This window comes from Acomys russatus, chromosome 1 (assembly GCF_903995435.1).
Source record: "Acomys russatus chromosome 1, mAcoRus1.1, whole genome shotgun sequence".
NCBI lineage: Eukaryota > Metazoa > Chordata > Mammalia > Rodentia > Muridae > Acomys > Acomys russatus.
The window spans coordinates 66,949,553-66,968,587 of NC_067137.1; the positions used below are offsets into that span (position 1 = coordinate 66,949,553).

The 19,035-nt window shown below is 37.0% G+C and overlaps 1 protein-coding gene and 1 pseudogene across 2 annotated transcripts in view; one reads left to right on the forward strand and one right to left on the reverse strand.

Moving 5' to 3' along the window:
- Ralgapa1 (Ral GTPase activating protein catalytic subunit alpha 1) overlaps nucleotides 1–19,035 on the reverse strand; it is a 213,682-nt gene that overhangs the window by 95,183 nt on the left and 99,464 nt on the right. For both annotated transcript variants that reach the window (XM_051146322.1, XM_051146313.1), the window contains 7 exons: nucleotides 18,607–18,823; nucleotides 17,419–17,595; nucleotides 13,116–13,268; nucleotides 8,707–8,900; nucleotides 8,166–8,264; nucleotides 7,372–7,527; nucleotides 5,358–5,486 (listed from right to left, as the gene is read on the reverse strand). In XM_051146322.1, the coding sequence (XP_051002279.1) occupies nucleotides 5,358–5,486; nucleotides 7,372–7,527; nucleotides 8,166–8,264; nucleotides 8,707–8,900; nucleotides 13,116–13,268; nucleotides 17,419–17,595; nucleotides 18,607–18,823 (1,125 nt within the window). The remainder of the gene's footprint in view (nucleotides 1–5,357; nucleotides 5,487–7,371; nucleotides 7,528–8,165; nucleotides 8,265–8,706; nucleotides 8,901–13,115; nucleotides 13,269–17,418; nucleotides 17,596–18,606; nucleotides 18,824–19,035) is intronic.
- On the forward strand, nucleotides 16,286–16,748 carry LOC127189459 (ubiquitin-40S ribosomal protein S27a-like; annotated as a pseudogene).

Here is a 19,035-nt window from a genome sequence, read left to right on the forward strand (position 1 = left end):
GGGAGGCTCCCCTTTTCTGAGGACTAGGGGAGGGAAGAAGGTGGGACCGGGAAGGGAGGAACGAGGGGGCTACGAATGGGATGTAAAGTGAATAATAAATTAATTAAAAAACACAGACACACACACACACACACACACACACACACACACACACACACACACACACAAACTGAGAGAATCCTGGAGACGGAAAACCTAGGGAAGAGAACAGCAAGAACAGATGCAAGCATCACCAACAGAATTCAAGATATGGAAGAGAGACTCTCAGGCTTAGAAGATATAATAGAATAAATTATTACATTGGTCAAAGAAAATGTTATATCTAAAAAAAAAATTCCTCATACAAACATTCAGGAAATCTGGGATGCTATGAGAAAACCTAACCTATGAATAATAGAATAGAAGAAGGTGAAGGATCCCAGCTTCATGTACCAGAAAATATTTTCAACAAAACCATAGAAAAAATTGCCTAGCCTAAAGAAAGACATACCTATAAACATACAAGAAGCATGTAGAACACCAATTAGATTAGACCAGAAAAGAAAACCCTCCCACCAGATAATAATCAAACTACAAAATCTACAGAACAAAGAAAGACTATTAAAAGCTGCAAGGGGAAAAGGCCAAGTAACTTACAAAGGCAGACCTATCAGAATTACACCTGACCTCTCAGCAGAGACTCTAAAAGCTAGAAGGGCCTGGACAGAGGTCTCGCAGCTTCTAAGAGACCACAGATGTGAACCTAGACTACTATACTCAGCAAAACTCACAATCACCATAGAAGGAGAAAAACAGGATATTCCAAAAAAAAAAAAAAAAAAAAAAACAAAAAAAACAAAAAAAACAAAAAAACAAAAAAAACAAAAAAACAAAAAATATCTATCCACAAATCCAGCCCTACAGAAAATACTAGAAGAAAAACTCCAACCCAAGAAGGTTAACTACATCCAAGAAAACACAGGAAAACCTTAATTCTGTCTTCAAGAAACAGGTACCAGGCTAGATGTTTTTTTTTTTTTATACATATAAAAAAATCTACTGTTCTTAGTATTTACTAGCATAATTTATGTCACCATAAATCTTACAGAAGAAAGTAATTTCATGTTGTCTTTCATTTTACTAAGTCACTTCTTAAGTATCAATACTGAACATTTCCTCTTCTACCCTATTGTATGTCCATTAAACAAGACCCAAAGCATCATTTTATTTGTTAAATACTTGCAAATTGGCTTATAGGTCTAAGGATACATAATAAAGATATGAAAACCCAGTATAAGAGCAATATAATACTTCCATTCACATAAATCAAGACTTAATCTCTAAACAGACTTGCAGCTTACTAAGATTTAAGCTTCCATGACTTTCAACAGAACAGAACAGATCATTTTCACTGGGCCTGATAGAGTATACGTAAAATCCCACTCTAAGGAGGCCGAGGCAGGACAATACCAAGTTGAAAGCCTGCCAGGACTACCAGCAAGACATTGTCTCAGACAAAACAACAAAACAAAAAATAAAATACTTCCTGTCCAGATTAAAACACAACCTAGGCATAAAATATGAAAGGGCAGGGTAAACTCACATCTACCATCCTGGTTTAAAATTATCCTATACAAATAAAACTGACTTAAAAAAAAACCCACAGTATTTAGTTGAAGAGGTTAGTTAAGTTTTTCTACTAAGTTGAGTAATGTCTGATAATGTCTGAAAATGAAGCTATAACAGGAACAGACCTACAAGTGTATGTAACAGTTATCTAATAGTTCAGAAAGATAAAATTCTATATGTAATCCTCTTAAGAAAGAGGGAAGGAAGATACAAGGGATGGGGTAACAATTGAGATGTAATATGAATAAATTAATAAAATATATTTTAAAAAAGGGAAATACTAACAATGAAAGAAGTGGATGAGATCTAAAATGGGAACCCGAAGTGCAAGACATGGAACTGGTGTTTTTAACACCATCCAGAGGAAGAATCACTCTAACCTTATGGGGCACATTGGAGTGTCCAATTTGTTTCCTACAATGTTTTGTTTTCTAATTCACCTTCCTCAGTAATAGGCATTATATGAATTAGAGAGTATAGTTATTACATAACCCATATCTTGATGTAGGGAAGAAAAGTTAGTCACATCAAAAGCATCAGAGCTTAATTCTGCAGAACTCTGAAAAAGTTGTAGAAAAAACTGTTCATCATAACTGGTCCACTGATGAGTAATAGTTTTCATAGTAAATTAATAAGAAGTGGCAGTGATTTGAATATTAGTCACCTTTGAGTTCTACCAATTTTGTCACTCTCTAAGAGGCTGATTATCTGGGTACCATGATCATACTACAATGAACTTGGAGCTTGTGTATCATCTTTGGTTTGTCTTCCATGTAATCTATTCCAAGAGTAACAAACTTATTTAATATTCTCAAGGCACAGGTTAATTTTCTCTTCCCATATTTTGAAATATTTCTTTAAGCCTCTATAGCACCATAAACTGGTCCACAGCATTTAAAACCTTCTAAAATGTATCCTAAAACAATGCTTCTTGATTTTTGATCAATGACTTCATTCATCATCTATGATCTAACTCAGTACTTAGAGATGGGGTCTGAGAGTCTGCATGCTAATGAGCAACCAGATCATAGTAATGTGGTTGTTTAGACCATGCTTTGGGTGATAAGGAACACTTTTTTGTTCTTCTGTTGACTACATTCATGTATATTAAACTCTAAGGAAAATGGATTATTTGTTGTTCTTTGAATATATTTTAATTGAGTCTATTTACTGTAATCTGAATACTTTCCTTCATCTCCTATATATTCTATTACTTACCTTTAAGAGGTCAACTTATAGACCTTATCCTATGAATCTATCAACTCCATAACAAAGAAAAATTCTGCATAATCTTTTGCAACACCCCCTTTTTATCTCTGATGTTATTAATTTAAATATTCTCTCTCTGTCTTTTGGTTAACTGGCAAAAGGTTTGTCAATCTTGTTGATTTTCTTAAAGAATCAGATCATTTCATTAATTCTTTTTATTATTTGTTTGTTTCTATTTCATTGCTTTCAGTCCTGAATTCGAATATTTCTTTCATATACTCTTTTTGGATATCATTTCTTCCTGTTTTCCTAAGCTTTCAAGTGTGCCACCAAGTGATTAATATGAGATCTCTTCAGCTATACAACAAACGTATATTTATGTAGATTTCCAAATTTTATTTTTTATGTGTGTGTAAGTGTGAGCATGTCATGAGTGCACTGGTGAGGTGGGTCTCTCCTTCCACTGAGTGTTCAAGGCATTGAACTTGGGTTTTCAGGCATGGCAAGTGCTTTTACCTGATGATCCATGTGTTCTGGCCCCGATAGGGCTGGTGGGGTTGCTGTAGCTTGTTTGGGAGAAAGCTATCCATTAGCACAAGGTGGCTTTAAACTCAGCAGGTAGCAGAGTCTGGCTCTGGGCTTTCCCTTCAGAGTGCCGAAGCACTAGGATTACAAGCATGTCTGACTCTAATGTTTTTGTTTTTACCTTGTTCTGATTAAACAAAGCCAGGGTTTTGTGCAAGCTAGCTAAGTACTTTCCCACTGTGCTATATTACCAGCTACTTAGCCCACTCTTGTATTAAGCCAATAACACACTATAAAATGTCCCATGTGACTAGTCCTTATACAGTCATGCTCATATCTGAACACACCAAAACACAGAGTAAGCAGCTTGCTACAGGTCATATAACTAATGAATGGCAAAGCTCAGACTTGAGCCCAGGTCGATTAATTCCAGACTCCATTTTGTGCTCCCACTCTTCTTATAGTTCTCTATTCTGAATCTACATTCTTTATTCATTAACACCCCAGCACTCCAACAGCAGACTATAGGTCCCTTAGGCACAAAGCTATCTAATTTGTTTTCATCCCTTCATGTTCTACTCAAAAGTAATTCTATGGTTTGTATGTGGTTTGCCTTCTCCATCCCGTCCCCTGGAAGGCTAACCTGCCAGAAGGCTGCTATCTGTGGGACCATGCAGAAAGACCGTGGGATCATTAAGAGGTAGATAGGATACTGGTGCATCCCACCTTACATGCATTCTCACCAGAACACCATCTATCTAGAAATGGTGATGCTTGGGCTTCTGACATCTCTTGGTTGCTACTATCTGTTCCCTGAGTACAAACACATATGACCTCCACACACACACTATAGCATGTGCAACCCCGCCAAATAAATAAACACAACAACTATTCTTTTTTAAAGTAGTGTGATAAAACCAAAGGACCTTTATCAAAGCCAGAGCTATTTAGTTTGACTTCCTACCTCCAAAACTGTAAGCTAAGTAAGTCTCTTTTCTTTAAAAGTCACTTTACCTCAGGTATTTGTTAAGCAAATAGTAGAAAAATGAATCAATAAACGAATACTTGTAAACAAGGAAGAAAAAGTTTCTAAAAACCACTAAAGGGCTAAGCACAAAATGCTGAGCACATTCAGGTTCTAGATCAGTGCTTAGCATGTCAGTCAGTCAGTATCTACTAAGTACTGCCCTGGGCAGAGGCTGGAGAAACTAGACGCAAGACACGATGACTGTTCTCCAGGTACTGGAGAAACAGAACTGGGTAGAAACACAGTCTTTTTTTTTTCGTTTGCACATTTCCTCCAGGTGATCAACTGTATCCAGTATTTGACCATGTTACCAATCTATTTCCTTAAATGATTACTTAGTTTTCCTTAGACAAAATCTAACTCTTTTCAGCACTATGTCCAAGGCAACTAACTACCTTTGTAGCTAGCTCACCTATGCTACTTATGTAAGAAATATTCCACCTACCCTGTTTTTTTGGCATTATCTATGTTTTTTTTTTAACATGTTAGGTTTACTCTGAAGGCATATTTCTGGGTTATCTCATAAATAGTGGTTCTTTATCCCATTAAAATATTTAATAGTCAAAGAAAAATTCTAGGTGAATAACATGTTGACTACACACACACACACACACACACACACACACACACACACACACAGAGTGATTATTCTCCACTGTTTATCTTTTGCCATAACTCACAACCCTTTCTTTACTTCCTTTCCTGTTTCCTTAGTTTTCTCAATTTTAAATCATTTTTGCCTATCAGATGTAAAACATTGTTATAGCTCTTGAGCCAGTTCATCAGCTGATTTCATTGATTGTTTAACACACCAGAATGTCTTTCTTTTTACTGTGGAAGAAGCAGTCAATTCCAATTACATGGTAAACCTTCTAGGACATGATTTGTTATATTTTACCAGCAATGGCCCTCTCTTTCTCTCTTTGTTGCTTTGTGATCTGAGTCTTGATAAACAGTTTATTAATTTATAAGAACTAGAAAGACTTACATTAAGAAAAGCTGAAGAAGCCACTCTCCCAGCTGCTATAATAAAATCCATAATGAGCATTGTGGCACCGGGCAAACCAAGTGAAAAGAACTGAGGTGAGCAGTGCTTGATGATTGTATTGACAATGTCCTTAGAAGAAGGAAAAAAGGGAAGAAAGATGACCACATATGGAATCCTGGGTATCAGGTAATCAATATCATTAAAAGTAGGTAAAGTGTGAAATAAAAAATATACGAGCTACCTGAAATGTCTACTCTTAATTCTTCCAACTAATCCATGGGGTTAGTATATTTTGGTAAAAAAGTGAACTTAACACACATTTGAGTAACTGATATAAATGACAGAACTGTGTTTTCCACATTACAGAGCTTGATGCTTCACAGCAAACATTCATTCCGCATTTTGTTAACACTGAATTACAGAGTGCTTTCTCTAGCCATCTAGTTTCTTCTGTGTTATAACTCACACCCGGAGTCTGTGCTGAGCTTCTATGATTTGCTATGTGGCAAATGGAGAGATCTTGTTTTTAAAAAGAAATATCTAGCTTCAGATACCTAAAGCTAGGTGTTTTTAAGTGAATATTCTTAAATGGTCCAAGGGTTTCAAGTTTACCAGAAAAGATACAGAGCATTTGGTCATATTTTCAATTTGACTTTTTAGAAAAGGTTTCTATTGGCCCATGTTAATTATATATTATGTAGGTTTTATTGTATCTTCACATATGTAATACTATACCTTTGGTCACCCTTTCTTGCCATTTCCCACCCCATTCCCACTCATCTCCCTCCTCTCCCAGCCTGTCTTCCTCCCACTGAGTGTGACTGACCTAAATGGAAACTATTTCTGTAGTAGTAAGGATGTGATTGGATCTGAGATACGCTTATAGGGTTAGGACACTATAATTATTTTTAAATTAATAAAGGATGTTTTCTCACTGCTCAGAAAGACGTATGTGTCCTGGTATCCTATTTGTCATTATTCAGTGATCATAAATGACACAGGTGTCAAGTCAGTATAATTATCATTATGGCAATGTAATTTAGTAATAAAAATATGAAACAAAATAAGCCTTATTATTGCTACATAAAAAAATGAGCAAATTCATCTGCTTCAAGTGTCAATAAAGAGTCAATTATAAAATGCCTAAAAATAGACAGATTGGAACATTAGGAGAAAAACTTCAACAATGGATGGCTTAAGCGCTTTAAAAAGTAAACTGCTGGGGCTAGAGAGATGGCTCAGTGATTAAGAGCAGTGCCCGCTCTTCCAAAAGTCCTCAGTTCAATTTCCAGCAACCACATCGTGGGTCACCACCATCTGTAATGTGATCTGATGCCCTCTTCTGGCCTGCAGGTATACATGTAGGCAGGGCACTGCATACATAATAATAAATAAATATTAAAAAAAAAGTAAACTGCTTAGATAATGTGGAAGCTGAAAGAACACTGAAATCATTCCCTTAAGTACCCCAATAGCTTGTTTTTCAACCACCTTTCAAGAATAAATAAAATTATTAAGAGGAAGTAAATTATACATAAATCATTACATATGAAGGACAGTTTTAATTCTAGGTCTTAAAAAGCAACAGCTAAACAGAATGGAAAACTGATGTCTTAGCTTCCTTTCCTGTTGCTATGATAAAATACTCTGACCAAAACAACTTAAGAGAGCTATGGTTTAACTGATATCTCCAGGTTACGGTCTACCACTGAAGGGACGTCATAAGGAGAAGAACTCAAGCAGTATGTCACACATGTGCACAGACAGAAGAGAGCAATGAACGCATCCTGTAGCTCTCAGCTCTCTCTGCTCTTACACAGTCCAGGATCCTTCTGCACAGGAAATGGTGCCCACTCACACTGTGCAGGTCTTCCTACCTTAATTAACCAGGGCAATCGCTCAAAGGCGTGTGCAAAGGCCCATCTCCTAAGTGATTCTAATTTTTGTCAAGTTGGAAGCAGGCATTAACTGTCACAACTGATAAAACAACATTTTAGAAGGCACATTTATTTACCTGATCAATATGAAGCAATCCACAATGCATTATATTGTAGAAATGTGTTAAAAAGTCTCTATTTGGAGAGACATCTTGTCTTCTCTTCATTGTATTACAAATAAGTTTATATGCATGTAGTTTACCTTGTTTATACTTATCAGTTAGCATGGTTGCCTAAAATTAAGAAACCAGTTTTAATACTAAAACACAAATATTGTTTGTAAATATTTAAACAATTGAATAGAATGAACAATATCTGTTTTCATGTATTTCTATGCTGTTTCTATTTCACTAATGAACTAGAAATCAGGGCTAGGGAAATTACTATTATCTGAAATGATTCAATGTACATATGAATAATCACACATTTCACTTAAAAGATAGACCAAACATCAAACAATACTTAAAAAGAAATAAATCTCTAACAGTATAGTTCACGCTTTATTTGTATTTAAGTACAATGAAGACATACTCTATTAGAGCTGTGAGGATAGCTCAGTGCTAGAGCACTTGTCTAGCATGGACAAGGCCATAGGTAGATCCTAATAAGGGGAAATGAATAAAAATAAATACATTTAAAAACACTAAAGACATACTTTTCTACACTTATTTTTTGCTTAATTATATAAAAACAAATAATGTAATTCTGCTATGTGTAACTCTCCTCTCTATGCAATACCTAACTATTTCTTAAAAATACTGGTTAAAAAGCAAGTGTTCTCAAAGACCAAATAACTGTTAAAATTTTTATCAGATGCTCAAAACTAATTTATTAAAGAAAAACATGTTGATGTTTTATATATCAAGTTTACCTTAAAAAGCCAAGGTGTAAGAATTCTTAGTGGAGGAATCAAAACAGGTGGAGAAGGTGAAGTCAGGTTATCTGCTGAAATGCCAAGATTATCTCTTATCTATAATTTTCAAATAAAAGGTAACAAACATATTAAAACTATTTTCTCTTTCAGCTGTTTTTCCTTACTTAAACAGAGGCTGAATCCAGTCTCTACAGTAACAACGTATTTCATTATGGCTAATTATGGCCAAGTGACTTCACAATGCTGGATGCTCCTTTAATTCAAAGGAAGGGCAAGTTGTAGCAACATTCACAAAGGACTCCTTTCTTAGGGGCTGTGGGGTGGGGAGGAAGTGCTTTTTGTTGTTTCTTGAGACAGGGCAGACAAGGCTGCCCTGTAACCCGCTATATAGCCCAACATGGCTGCTACCTCATGATCCCGCTGCCTCGGTCTTCTAAGTGCCAGAATTATAGGTGATAACCACCACATCTGGCCTTTTATTTATTAATACTTTATTTTTCTATCCTATTCCTCTTATAGTCTTTATTTTCTTTCTTACCTTGGCTAGATTCTGCCAAAGCTCACAGAGGTAATCAAAAACTTGAGCATGTATTTCAGGGTCCATAATAGCATTGACATCTCCCAAAATGCCTAGCATTCTTCGCCACATAACAGTAGCAACATCAGCATGCCATCCAGTGAGCGTACCTCCTGCCATCACACTACAACATTCAGATGGAAATTCACTTATTTCTACAGAAAAAAAATATAACACAATAGTGTCAGTACCTAAAAGAGCCCATGTTCTTAAACAGCTACAAAAGTGAATAAAAGAAATGGAAATATAGATAATTTTTTTCTGATAATATCAAAACCTTATCAATTCATATTCCCTATGTTGGTAATAATTTCTTACTGAACAGGGTTTTTATTTAAACTTACTAACAAAAAAAATTATGCGACTACCACTTACTGTGCAGATGCCAAAATGAGAAATTACTGTGTATGGGGGAAGGAGGAGTGGACATGTGTGCACTCACACATGCATGTGAGAGTGGGTGTGTGCAGGCCGGCTTTTCTCCATACTCTGTGGGTTCTGGGGACTGAATGCAGGTGTTGGTGTTTGTGCTACAAAGTGCTTTTACTAGCTGGGCCATCTTGTTGGCCTGTGATAGAGAAATGTATGTTGGACATGAATAACAATTTTATAAACACATACTCTCAATTTTATCTAACATCTAGTTTAGATTATATCATTAGGCAGAAAATCTTAGGCTAAAAGCAATTTCTGTAGTCTTCATAAGTCAATTTCTTTGTAGCCAGTGTCTACACAATAGCATTGAAAGAGGCATCACAACATGAAAATGATACTTGTACTAAAACTTGAACATAATAAGTTAGCATAATTATGCTTTCTCTTTAATACTGACATGGTAATAAACAAGAAATATAGGTAACCTTGATCCTAGTTTCACTTCTGCTACTAAGTATGCTAAACAAATTATCCTAGTGACTTAAGACTATACTTCCTCACCTATAAAATTGGGCTACAGAGTGAAATCCTGCAGTAAAATAACTAAATAAAAGTAAACAAAAATGCAGATATCCTTGCATCTAAAGAACTTGAGAAACTAAACATGTTATAGACTATAATTGTTGAGATTAAAGGCATGCACCACCACTACCTACCTTAAGTAGGATCTTTCATGTCTGATAATATCCAAAATATATTGATAATTCAGAGTCAGGCCATTCTACTATATATATGTACATATGCACACAATACATTCTTAAATTTTCTCTTTGCATGTAAAGTATACAATTACTAACAATATTTAAAAGGTACTATATAGTTAATCTTCATAATAAAAAATAGCCTTCTGGACCAAGTGGTCGTGGTGGTGCACACCTTTAAACCCAGCACTTAGGAGGCAGAGGCAGGCAGATCTCTGTGAGTTCAAGGTCAGTCTCGTCTACAGAGTGAGTAGCCAAGTAGGATAGCAAAGGCCACACAGAGAAACCCTGTCTCAAAAAACCTAAAACAACCAACCAACCAACCAACCAACCAATCAATGTATTTTGATATAAAACTAGTATATCAAAAGAAAGCTACTGATGTCTAGCCATATACAGTTGTAATGCCCTTCCTGTTCTACAGAATCTGTGTATATATATACATAGTGTATGTATACAGAGATGCAATCAATTCGTTTGTCTCTAATTACTCTTCTCAAAATAAAACAGCAAAATATTAAATAATTAAAAGAGCAAGAAACAATAAGCGGTATTTGGCTAAAATATGAAATAACTGAGAAAATTACTATAGCTAATAAAAACAGTAATTATTCAATATCGTGAATGAAGCTGATACTTTGTGGCTATGCCGGAAGTACACATATATTTTTGGGACAGCTCTACTTAAGTTTATAGGTACAAAATATTTAAAAATCTAAATTCTGTGTTGAAATCAGAGATATAAACCAGCAAAATGGCAGTAACAGCCTGGTGAACTTATGTGAATAAATTGTGGATTTATTAAACTAGTCTTGTTAACGGTTTTATAATTATAAATTTTTCTTTCAAATAGAAGAAAAACAAATCTTAGAGGTCCCAACAATGCACAAAGCAGCAACTTAACACTATATAACTTCACATTAAGGAACGAGACCCTTACTCTAGGGGGTACACACGCACCTTGCTGAGAAGGGGAAATAGACTTTGTTGGTGGACTGGGGGAAGGTGGGGATGAAAGCAGGAGGTAGGGGACCAGAGGGAGAAAGTGCAGGGAGAGACAGCTGGAGTTAGGGGTACTGGGGGCAGTGTGAAAAACTAGTGCTGTGGAAACTTTGAGAATGAACGTAATAAGGACTCCTGTGGCAGGATACAGCATCTGAACTGGCCATCTTTGGTAGCCAGGCAAGGCTTCCTTCCAGTGGTGAGACTGTTGCATTCAGCTGAGTTGTTGGAAAGGGGGTCAATGGAGATCCATAAACAACCTAGGCTGATGCTATGACAGGAGGTCACTCTCTGAAAACTGACAGCAGGCCCCACTGCTGATGACAACGTCTACACAGCTCACTGAATGTAGAGCGGTCCAGCTGATACCTACACGGAGCCTTCCCCCTCTGCTCCAGCTCTAGTCTCTTTGGCATGAGAATGTACTCTGCCAGCTATGAAAAGAAAAACCTGCGCACCAACAAAGCCACAAAAACCTCGACCTACAATCTGTCCTGCCTACAAAATGTGCTGATCAATGGTGGTGCACAACTTGTGGGAATGGCCAACCAATGTTGGGTTTAACTTGAGGCCCAAGAAATGAAAGGCTGCCCATTCCTGACACTGCCTGGATGGCCAGGAACCAGAGATTAGATAATCCATAGACCTAGGGTAAAACCAAACACAACTGACCAAAAAAAAAAAAAAACCAAAAAAAAAAAAAAAACAATGAAATGATTGCTAATGATATTCTGCTATTGGTGCCTTGTCCAGTCATCATCAAAGATGGTTCCTCTAGCAGCAGAGACCCATAGTCACACCCATATACAGAGGATGAGTCTAATTTGGACGTCTCCATTGGAATCCTCCCCCCAGAAACCGGGAGGAAAGATTATAGGAGTCAGAGATCGAGGACACCAAGAGAACATGGCCCACTGATCAATGAAGCAGGGCTGATCGGGGCTCACAGAGACATTAACGGCAAGCATGGGTCCTGCACCGGTCTGTGCTAGGTCCTATTGCTGCTTGGTGTTTTTGTGAGACTCCTAAGAGTGGGAGTGGGTGTGTCTCTGACTCTTTTTCTCCTACTGGGTTGCCTTGTCCAGCCTAGATATGAGGGCTTTTTCCTGGTCTTACTCTATCATGTTTTGTTCTGTTTGGCTGTCATCTCTTAGAGGGCTATTCTTTTCTCATGAGGAAATGTAGGGGGAGTGGCTCTGGCCACTCTGGAGGAGAAGGGAAAGTGTTATCTGGATGTATTATATGAGAGAAAAATCTATTTTTAATAATAATAAAAAACACCAACAAACAAAATAAACAAAATAAAATGAAATAATTTCAGAAATATAAAGAGGGTGGGGGAAAGAATAAGCCCTTTAAAATAGCTCAGCAGTTAAACAGCTTTCATTTCTTTCTTTGGTAAGAGTAAATATGCTACATGAATAATAAAAATGGACTTAATATATAATGAACTTATAATATATAAATATTATATAATATTTAATATATAATGGACTTATAAATGTCTTTGTCAACTACGTCCCTGACAAGCATTTATCTGACATTTTTTATACCATTCAGGATTTCAGTTACCCGGACTGAAAAAAAAAAAAAGGTAAAATTACTAATTTGACAAACTGTTTTACTGAAACCTTAACTAACAAAAGAGAAGGCTGCTACTTCCTCCTGTGAGTGAGCGAGATACTCAAGTACAATATTAAGAGACCTGCAAGCGTGGGGGTATACCTAGAATCCTAGCTGAGGCAGGAGAAGAAGGGGTTAGTGGCTGGCAACCCTGCCTGAAAGCCAAAATTTTAAAACAAGGAACCAGGCATGGTGACACACTTTCAATACCAGCAACTGTGAGGCAGAGGCAGCAGACCTCTGTGAGTTCCAGGCCAGACCAGCCAGGGTTACATAGTGAGCTCCTGTCTCAAAACAAGAAAGACAGGGAGAGAAGAGGGAAGGAGGGAGGAGGGGGAGAAGGACAGGAAAGGGAGAGAATAAATACCATATCAATAAATGATAATACAACATAAAATAGTACAATCACTAATTGTAAGACTTAAACAACTATAATTAAATGTAAAAAAATGAGAGCTATTTTAATAATGGCCTTTTTTAAGGACAAGAGAAACAACAGAACATTTAGAAAAATCAAAGTCTTAAAATAGGTATATACTTCATCACAGCTGTGATGGTTTAAATCCTCCTACACTAGCTCTACTAAACAGGAGCGAATACCAATACTACCTAGATCATCAGGCGTCTGAAGAACAGAGTGGTGGAGCTTCTCGTCGAGCTGCAGAGCCTTCTGCTCCATGTGGTCTATATTCAGTGCAGAAGGGGAAGGTGTCTGTGACCTGGATCCCAGAGCTGAGTGAACTGGAGAAGCGCTTTCTGAACCTGTAAAGATAATGTCATAGAATCACTGTGAAGAATGTATTCAATATCCTACCTAAGACATATTTTAAACACCAGTAAGTCATAATAAACATGAAAAAAAAACCTAACCCACGCAACAAAAACTGTCATACAGAACAACCGATCATAAATCTTGCAAATCGCTAGGCAGGTGGAACATGCCTGTACTGCATGTGGACAGCTAAGGCAGGGTGATCACGAATTCAAGGTCAGCCTGAGGACAGCCTGAGACCCCGCCTCCGAACAAACAAACATTTTTTCAAGTCGACAGGATCTCCTCACTCATCTTTCCAAACCTCCCAATTTCTCGTAATACTCTTATCTCTCTACAATCTGCCTGCAATTTTTGTATTCTAGACAAATAGCTATGTTTATTAAAACATCATTGTTTAGGCCTTTTCCATGTTTTTTTTTCCCTTTGCCACACAATCCTGATTAAATTCTTGGGTTAGCCAGTGTTCTCAACCTGTGGGTCAGGACTCCTTTGGGGCCTGCACCACCTACTCACAGGGGTAGCATATCAGATGTCCCGCATGTCAGATAATTATTTACATTATAATTTATAACAGTAGAAAAATTACAGTTTTGATGTAGCATTGAAACAATTTTATGGCTAGGGGTTACCACAACATGAGGAACTATATTGAATAAAGGGTCACAACACTAGGAAGGTTGAGAACCACTGTCTTAGACACTGTTTTCTACTGAAGCCTACTACTGACCTTCCAAGTGTAACTCCTGTTATATGGCTTGGCGACTTTTGCATCTTCACAGTATACCACTGTGGTACTGATGTCAGCATGCCTGTTCACTTTGAAATACCCTCAGTGGAGTACAAAATCCCTAAGCACAGTTTGCTACTTGTCGTATATTGCTGCTGACTAGTGCCTATTAAAGTGCATGACACACAGAAGCGTCTTGCTAGTTTAAGCAATGCACAGCAATGTTACCATACAGAATGGTCGATGGTAGCTGCAGGCCGATGTCTGTCAGTACTAAACAGAAGCTATACACAGTATCTCATCTCATGTCTAACTTCTTTCTAGCTCAGAGATATTAATGTTCTAGACACAGTTATTGTAAAATTCTGTCCCTTTTACTTCTTTTTATACAGTAAAACAAAAACCAATTTGTTATATATTTCTACTAATTTTCCAAAAGTGTGATTCCACATTATCACTTCAGTAATTTTTAAAAGTAGCACAATAAATGCCTAAAAAGATAAATAACTAGGATATGCATTATAATTCTGTAACAATCATAAATCAGTAATATAGTAATTTATATCAATTAACTTTAGGTAGGGCCATATTATTAATGAGGTGTCATGTTTCTTTTATTTGAGATACAAGAAAAATTCCTACAATAAGACAGCTGCACAGCCTGAGCATAAGCATTGCCACACAAAGGCACATGAAAATAATCTCCTGAACACTTCAAACATGCCAACAGACATCAGTAATTTCATCAAATATTTTGAAACACAAATCTACTTCTTTTATATTTATATATTATCTTATTTCATAAAAATCAATACATTAAACATTGTGATTTTGTGTGCATGTGTGTGTCCGGTGACCACAGGATGTGTGGTGGTTAGAAGACCACTTGCAGGAGACGGTTCTCTTCTCCCACCATGTAAATCTCTGGAATCTAACTCAAGCAGTCAGGTGTGGCAGCAAGCACCTTTTCCCAACGAGCCATCTTTCTATTGCTAAATATCCTTTTAAGACCTAAGATTTTAAAATCAATTTATATTGAGATGAATAACCTCAGAATGTTACCTTAATTAACAAGATTCTCTAATGGCTGACTTAAATGTTTTTCCTGTTAGAAAAGCTTTTTAAATGCAAAAAAAATCCCCAATATTTTATATAGATATTCACACCCCAAATATGCATGAGTCTATATTTACTGGATGAAGTAAACTTAATATCATTTAATGCTCCCCACTAGATTTCTTGTAGTGTCTGAAATCTTCTGTACTAAACAGAAGGGAAGCTATTAGGAAAACTAACATTCCTCTGATAAAACAGTTAACAATGTGATAATGTATGCAAATGACCAATAGAAAATATTATGTTCAACAGTTTTGTATACCGAGCCTAGGAGTTACAGTCACAGCCGACTGTATGTTTGTGAACAAAAAACAAAGCTGTTTTCAACAACCTGGTATTATTGACAAAATTGATGATTAAGATTTGTAGTCCTAATAAAACCTCTCAAGAAAGTAACAGAATCAGTCACTCAATGCAGCACAAATAGGTTGCACGCATGTTAAAATTTTTAGTTTAGTTGCCATTTAAAAAGGACAATATAAGTTGGGAGAGGTAACACACACCTGTAATCTGAGCACTCTAGGAGGCAGAGGCAGGTGGATCTCTGGGTATTCAACAGCAGCTAGGTCTACAAAGTGAGTTCAGGACAGCAAAGGCTATACAGAGAGACCCCGTCTCAAAAAAAAAAAGGAAAGAAAAAAGACACTATAAATTAATGTAGAACCAATTACTCCACATATAACTATTAATTTTTAGATTTCCTTGTTTGGAACTATTATTTACTTTTGTGTGTGTGTGTGTGTGTGTGTGTGTGTACATGTATGTGCAGGTGCACTCATCTCCATGTGGCACATACAGGAGCATGGTGAGGCCAGATTGTTGATATTAGTTTGTCATTTTCTATTGCTTTCCAGCTTTTAATTTGAGACACTAATTCTCACTCAACTTGGAGCTTCCTGTTTTGGGTAGATTGGCGGGCGAGCAGTCAGGCTCCACCAGGCTTAGTGCCCCAAAGTTAAAGTTAGAAGAACACACTGCCACGTCTAGTTTCTATGAGGGTTCTAGTATCCAAACTCAGACCCACATGCTTGCTCAGCTAGAAATTTACCCATGGAATCGTCTCCCTAGCTCTTGGAACTTTATTTTTGATGAATTCAGAGACATAAGAAAAAGTGTGATGGCTTTTTCCAAGCCGCCATCTGCAGTGGAGCCATCACCAAGATGCAGATTTGTGTGAGGACCCTTATGGGGCAGACCATCACGCTCAAGGTTGAACCCTCAGACACTAAAGAAAATGTAAAGGCCAAGCTCCAGGATAAGGAAGGAGTTCCTCCTGATCAGCAGAGGCTGATCTTCGCTGGTAAGCAGCTGGAAGATGACTGCAGTTTGTCTACAGCATTCAACAGGAGTCCACCCTTCACCTGTGTTGAGACTTCGTGGCGGTGCTGAGAAAACGAAGAAGTCATCTTACACCACTCCCAAGAATAAGCATAAGAGGAAGAAGGTTAAGTTGACTGTGCTGAAATACTATAAGGTGGATGAAAATGGCAAAATAAGTTGACTTCATAGAGAGTGTCCTTCTGATGAGTGTAGTGAGGGAGTTTTCATGGCTAGCCACTTTGACAGACATTACTGTGGCAAGTGTTGTCTGACTTACAGCTTCAATAAACCAGAAGACAAATAGTTGTGTATGAGTTAATAAAAAGAAGGAACTGAAGAAGAGAAAGTGTGGTGAAATTTTCTTTCACATTATGATAACCTTTGAAAAATAGTATTTTACTAATGTTTTGAATAAACTAGAATTAGAATCAGGCTTGCATGAGGAAATGTCTCTGCTTTTAGAGCAATTATGATGCTTAGAATTGTCAGCTACTACCTCATGACTGTTAACTAGAACAGCTAACATTGAATGAGGTGCATCAGAGTGTAATGGAACCACAGTAAGTTTTGATCACACAGCAGGACCTTCATGCTCATTTTAATCTCTATACTAACCCTGAAATAAATGACTCTGCTTTTAATATGACTCCATTTCCAGGACTCCATTGATATATTAAAGTTGGATTTGGTCATATAAAAGTATCTGAAGAGGATAATTTGCTGTGTAACTATAGAATTCTAGTTTATTAACAAATGTCTTCTTATTGGCAGGGTGCTTTATATTTCCTATTAATTAATGCTTACCTATATGCACTACATATTAAGAAACCACTTTCTTTTGTTTTCTCCACTGTTAAAAAGAAACAACAACACTCAAATAGCAGGAAGTAGGTCATACAACCAGTAGAAACCATCAACAGATTCTTTGGAAGTTTAGGGGCCAAGCTTAAGAAACATCCCCTGAGTTATTTTACCAGTAACTGTTGCGACTTCAGCAGAGAAGGCTTGTTGATTAAGGCTGCTTGTTTCTGAGTCTAAATGAAGTGTTGTTAGGCTAGCCACTTCCTGCTCCTCAGTGCTCGGATGATGTCCAGAACCTGAATCCACATCAGCAGAGGATGGGATCCCGATGTCAGTCCCGAAGCCAAAATCTGCAGGAAGAAGAAATGCTATCTGTACAGCAGCACCAAACACATGTCCACATTCTTCCTAGTCTACTCTGCATTACATTCTGACAAGTGTAAGCAGCAGTAAAACCTTCAAGATCTCAACTATAAACATTTTAAGATTGCCACAGCTTATTATTAACAACAATTATTTTAAAACGACATGACATTCCATCACCATCCTTAATGGTTTCTGATAGCTGGTAATACACTTATTACTTTCCAATATTTTATAAATCAGTCTGTCCCCATCTTTCTCTCTCATTCACAGACATACAGACACAGACACAGACATGTGCACATATTCATTATCATCATTGTCATCATCATCATCATCCTCTCTGAAAACCCTATCTGTTTGAATTCAGGATGGTACATAATCAACCCATAAAGGAAGGAAACATACACCATCCAGTGTATCTCCTCGCTCTTCATAAACTTGATTCCTAAAGGTGTTTTTAAAATTTTTTTCTGTTTGTTTTTATTTTTACTTTATTCTCTGAAGACTCAGTGAAGAGAGACTTTCAGCAGCATAATGATGTAGTGACATACGGTACAAAGTAATAATTGCTGATAATTGAACATGGAGGAATATTCAAGAAAGAATCTGCATAGAACAGAATTGGACAGTGGATGTCAAATCTGAGTGCATTAAACAGCAGCATCTCATAAGCATGTTGGCCCTTTATTTTAATATTAAGACCATTCTAAATCACCTTTCTTTTCACAGTTTTTATCTTAAAAATGTAATTTATCTTATGACAGACAGTGGTTTTGGTTCCCCCCCCCCCTTGGTTGTGGTTTCTTTAAGTGCCATTTGTTTGGCAAAATAAAATGGTCTCAACCTGAGATGATTCCCTAAAACTTTCTTTAGAATTTTACTACAAAGTGAAATCAAAATATGCACTAACAACGGAGAGCAAAGTAAAAGCTATGCAATCCATGAGTCAGAAAACAGTCGACAGAAAATATGCTCAAACAGGAAAAGATACTTGCTGTCAAATTTTCGGCCATCACACTGGAAGGCACTGAAAGAATCCGAATGACTGTCAGAGCTCATAAGGTCACTGCTTCCCGCACTGGCAGGGGACGTCCATTCTGAGGGCACACCCGGGTCATCAACGGGACGCATCTGGCTCTGCTTGTTTAGAATATCAGGGAGGTCTTTTGGAATTTCAAGGCTGCCTGGACTACTTCCCCTTCTTGTCATCGTCTAAAACAAGAAACATTTTACAATTAAAATATTTTTCCATTAAGCACCTGAAACCTTTAGTTTTCAAGATAATTCTCAGAATAAATGCTGATATTTGGACCTCAGCTGGAAAAGAAAAAGATACTTATTGAACAATCTAAATAGTATGTAATGACATGGGCCTGACGCCTGAGCTACTGTACTTCCACTTAAAGCAAAGACTCAAATATCAG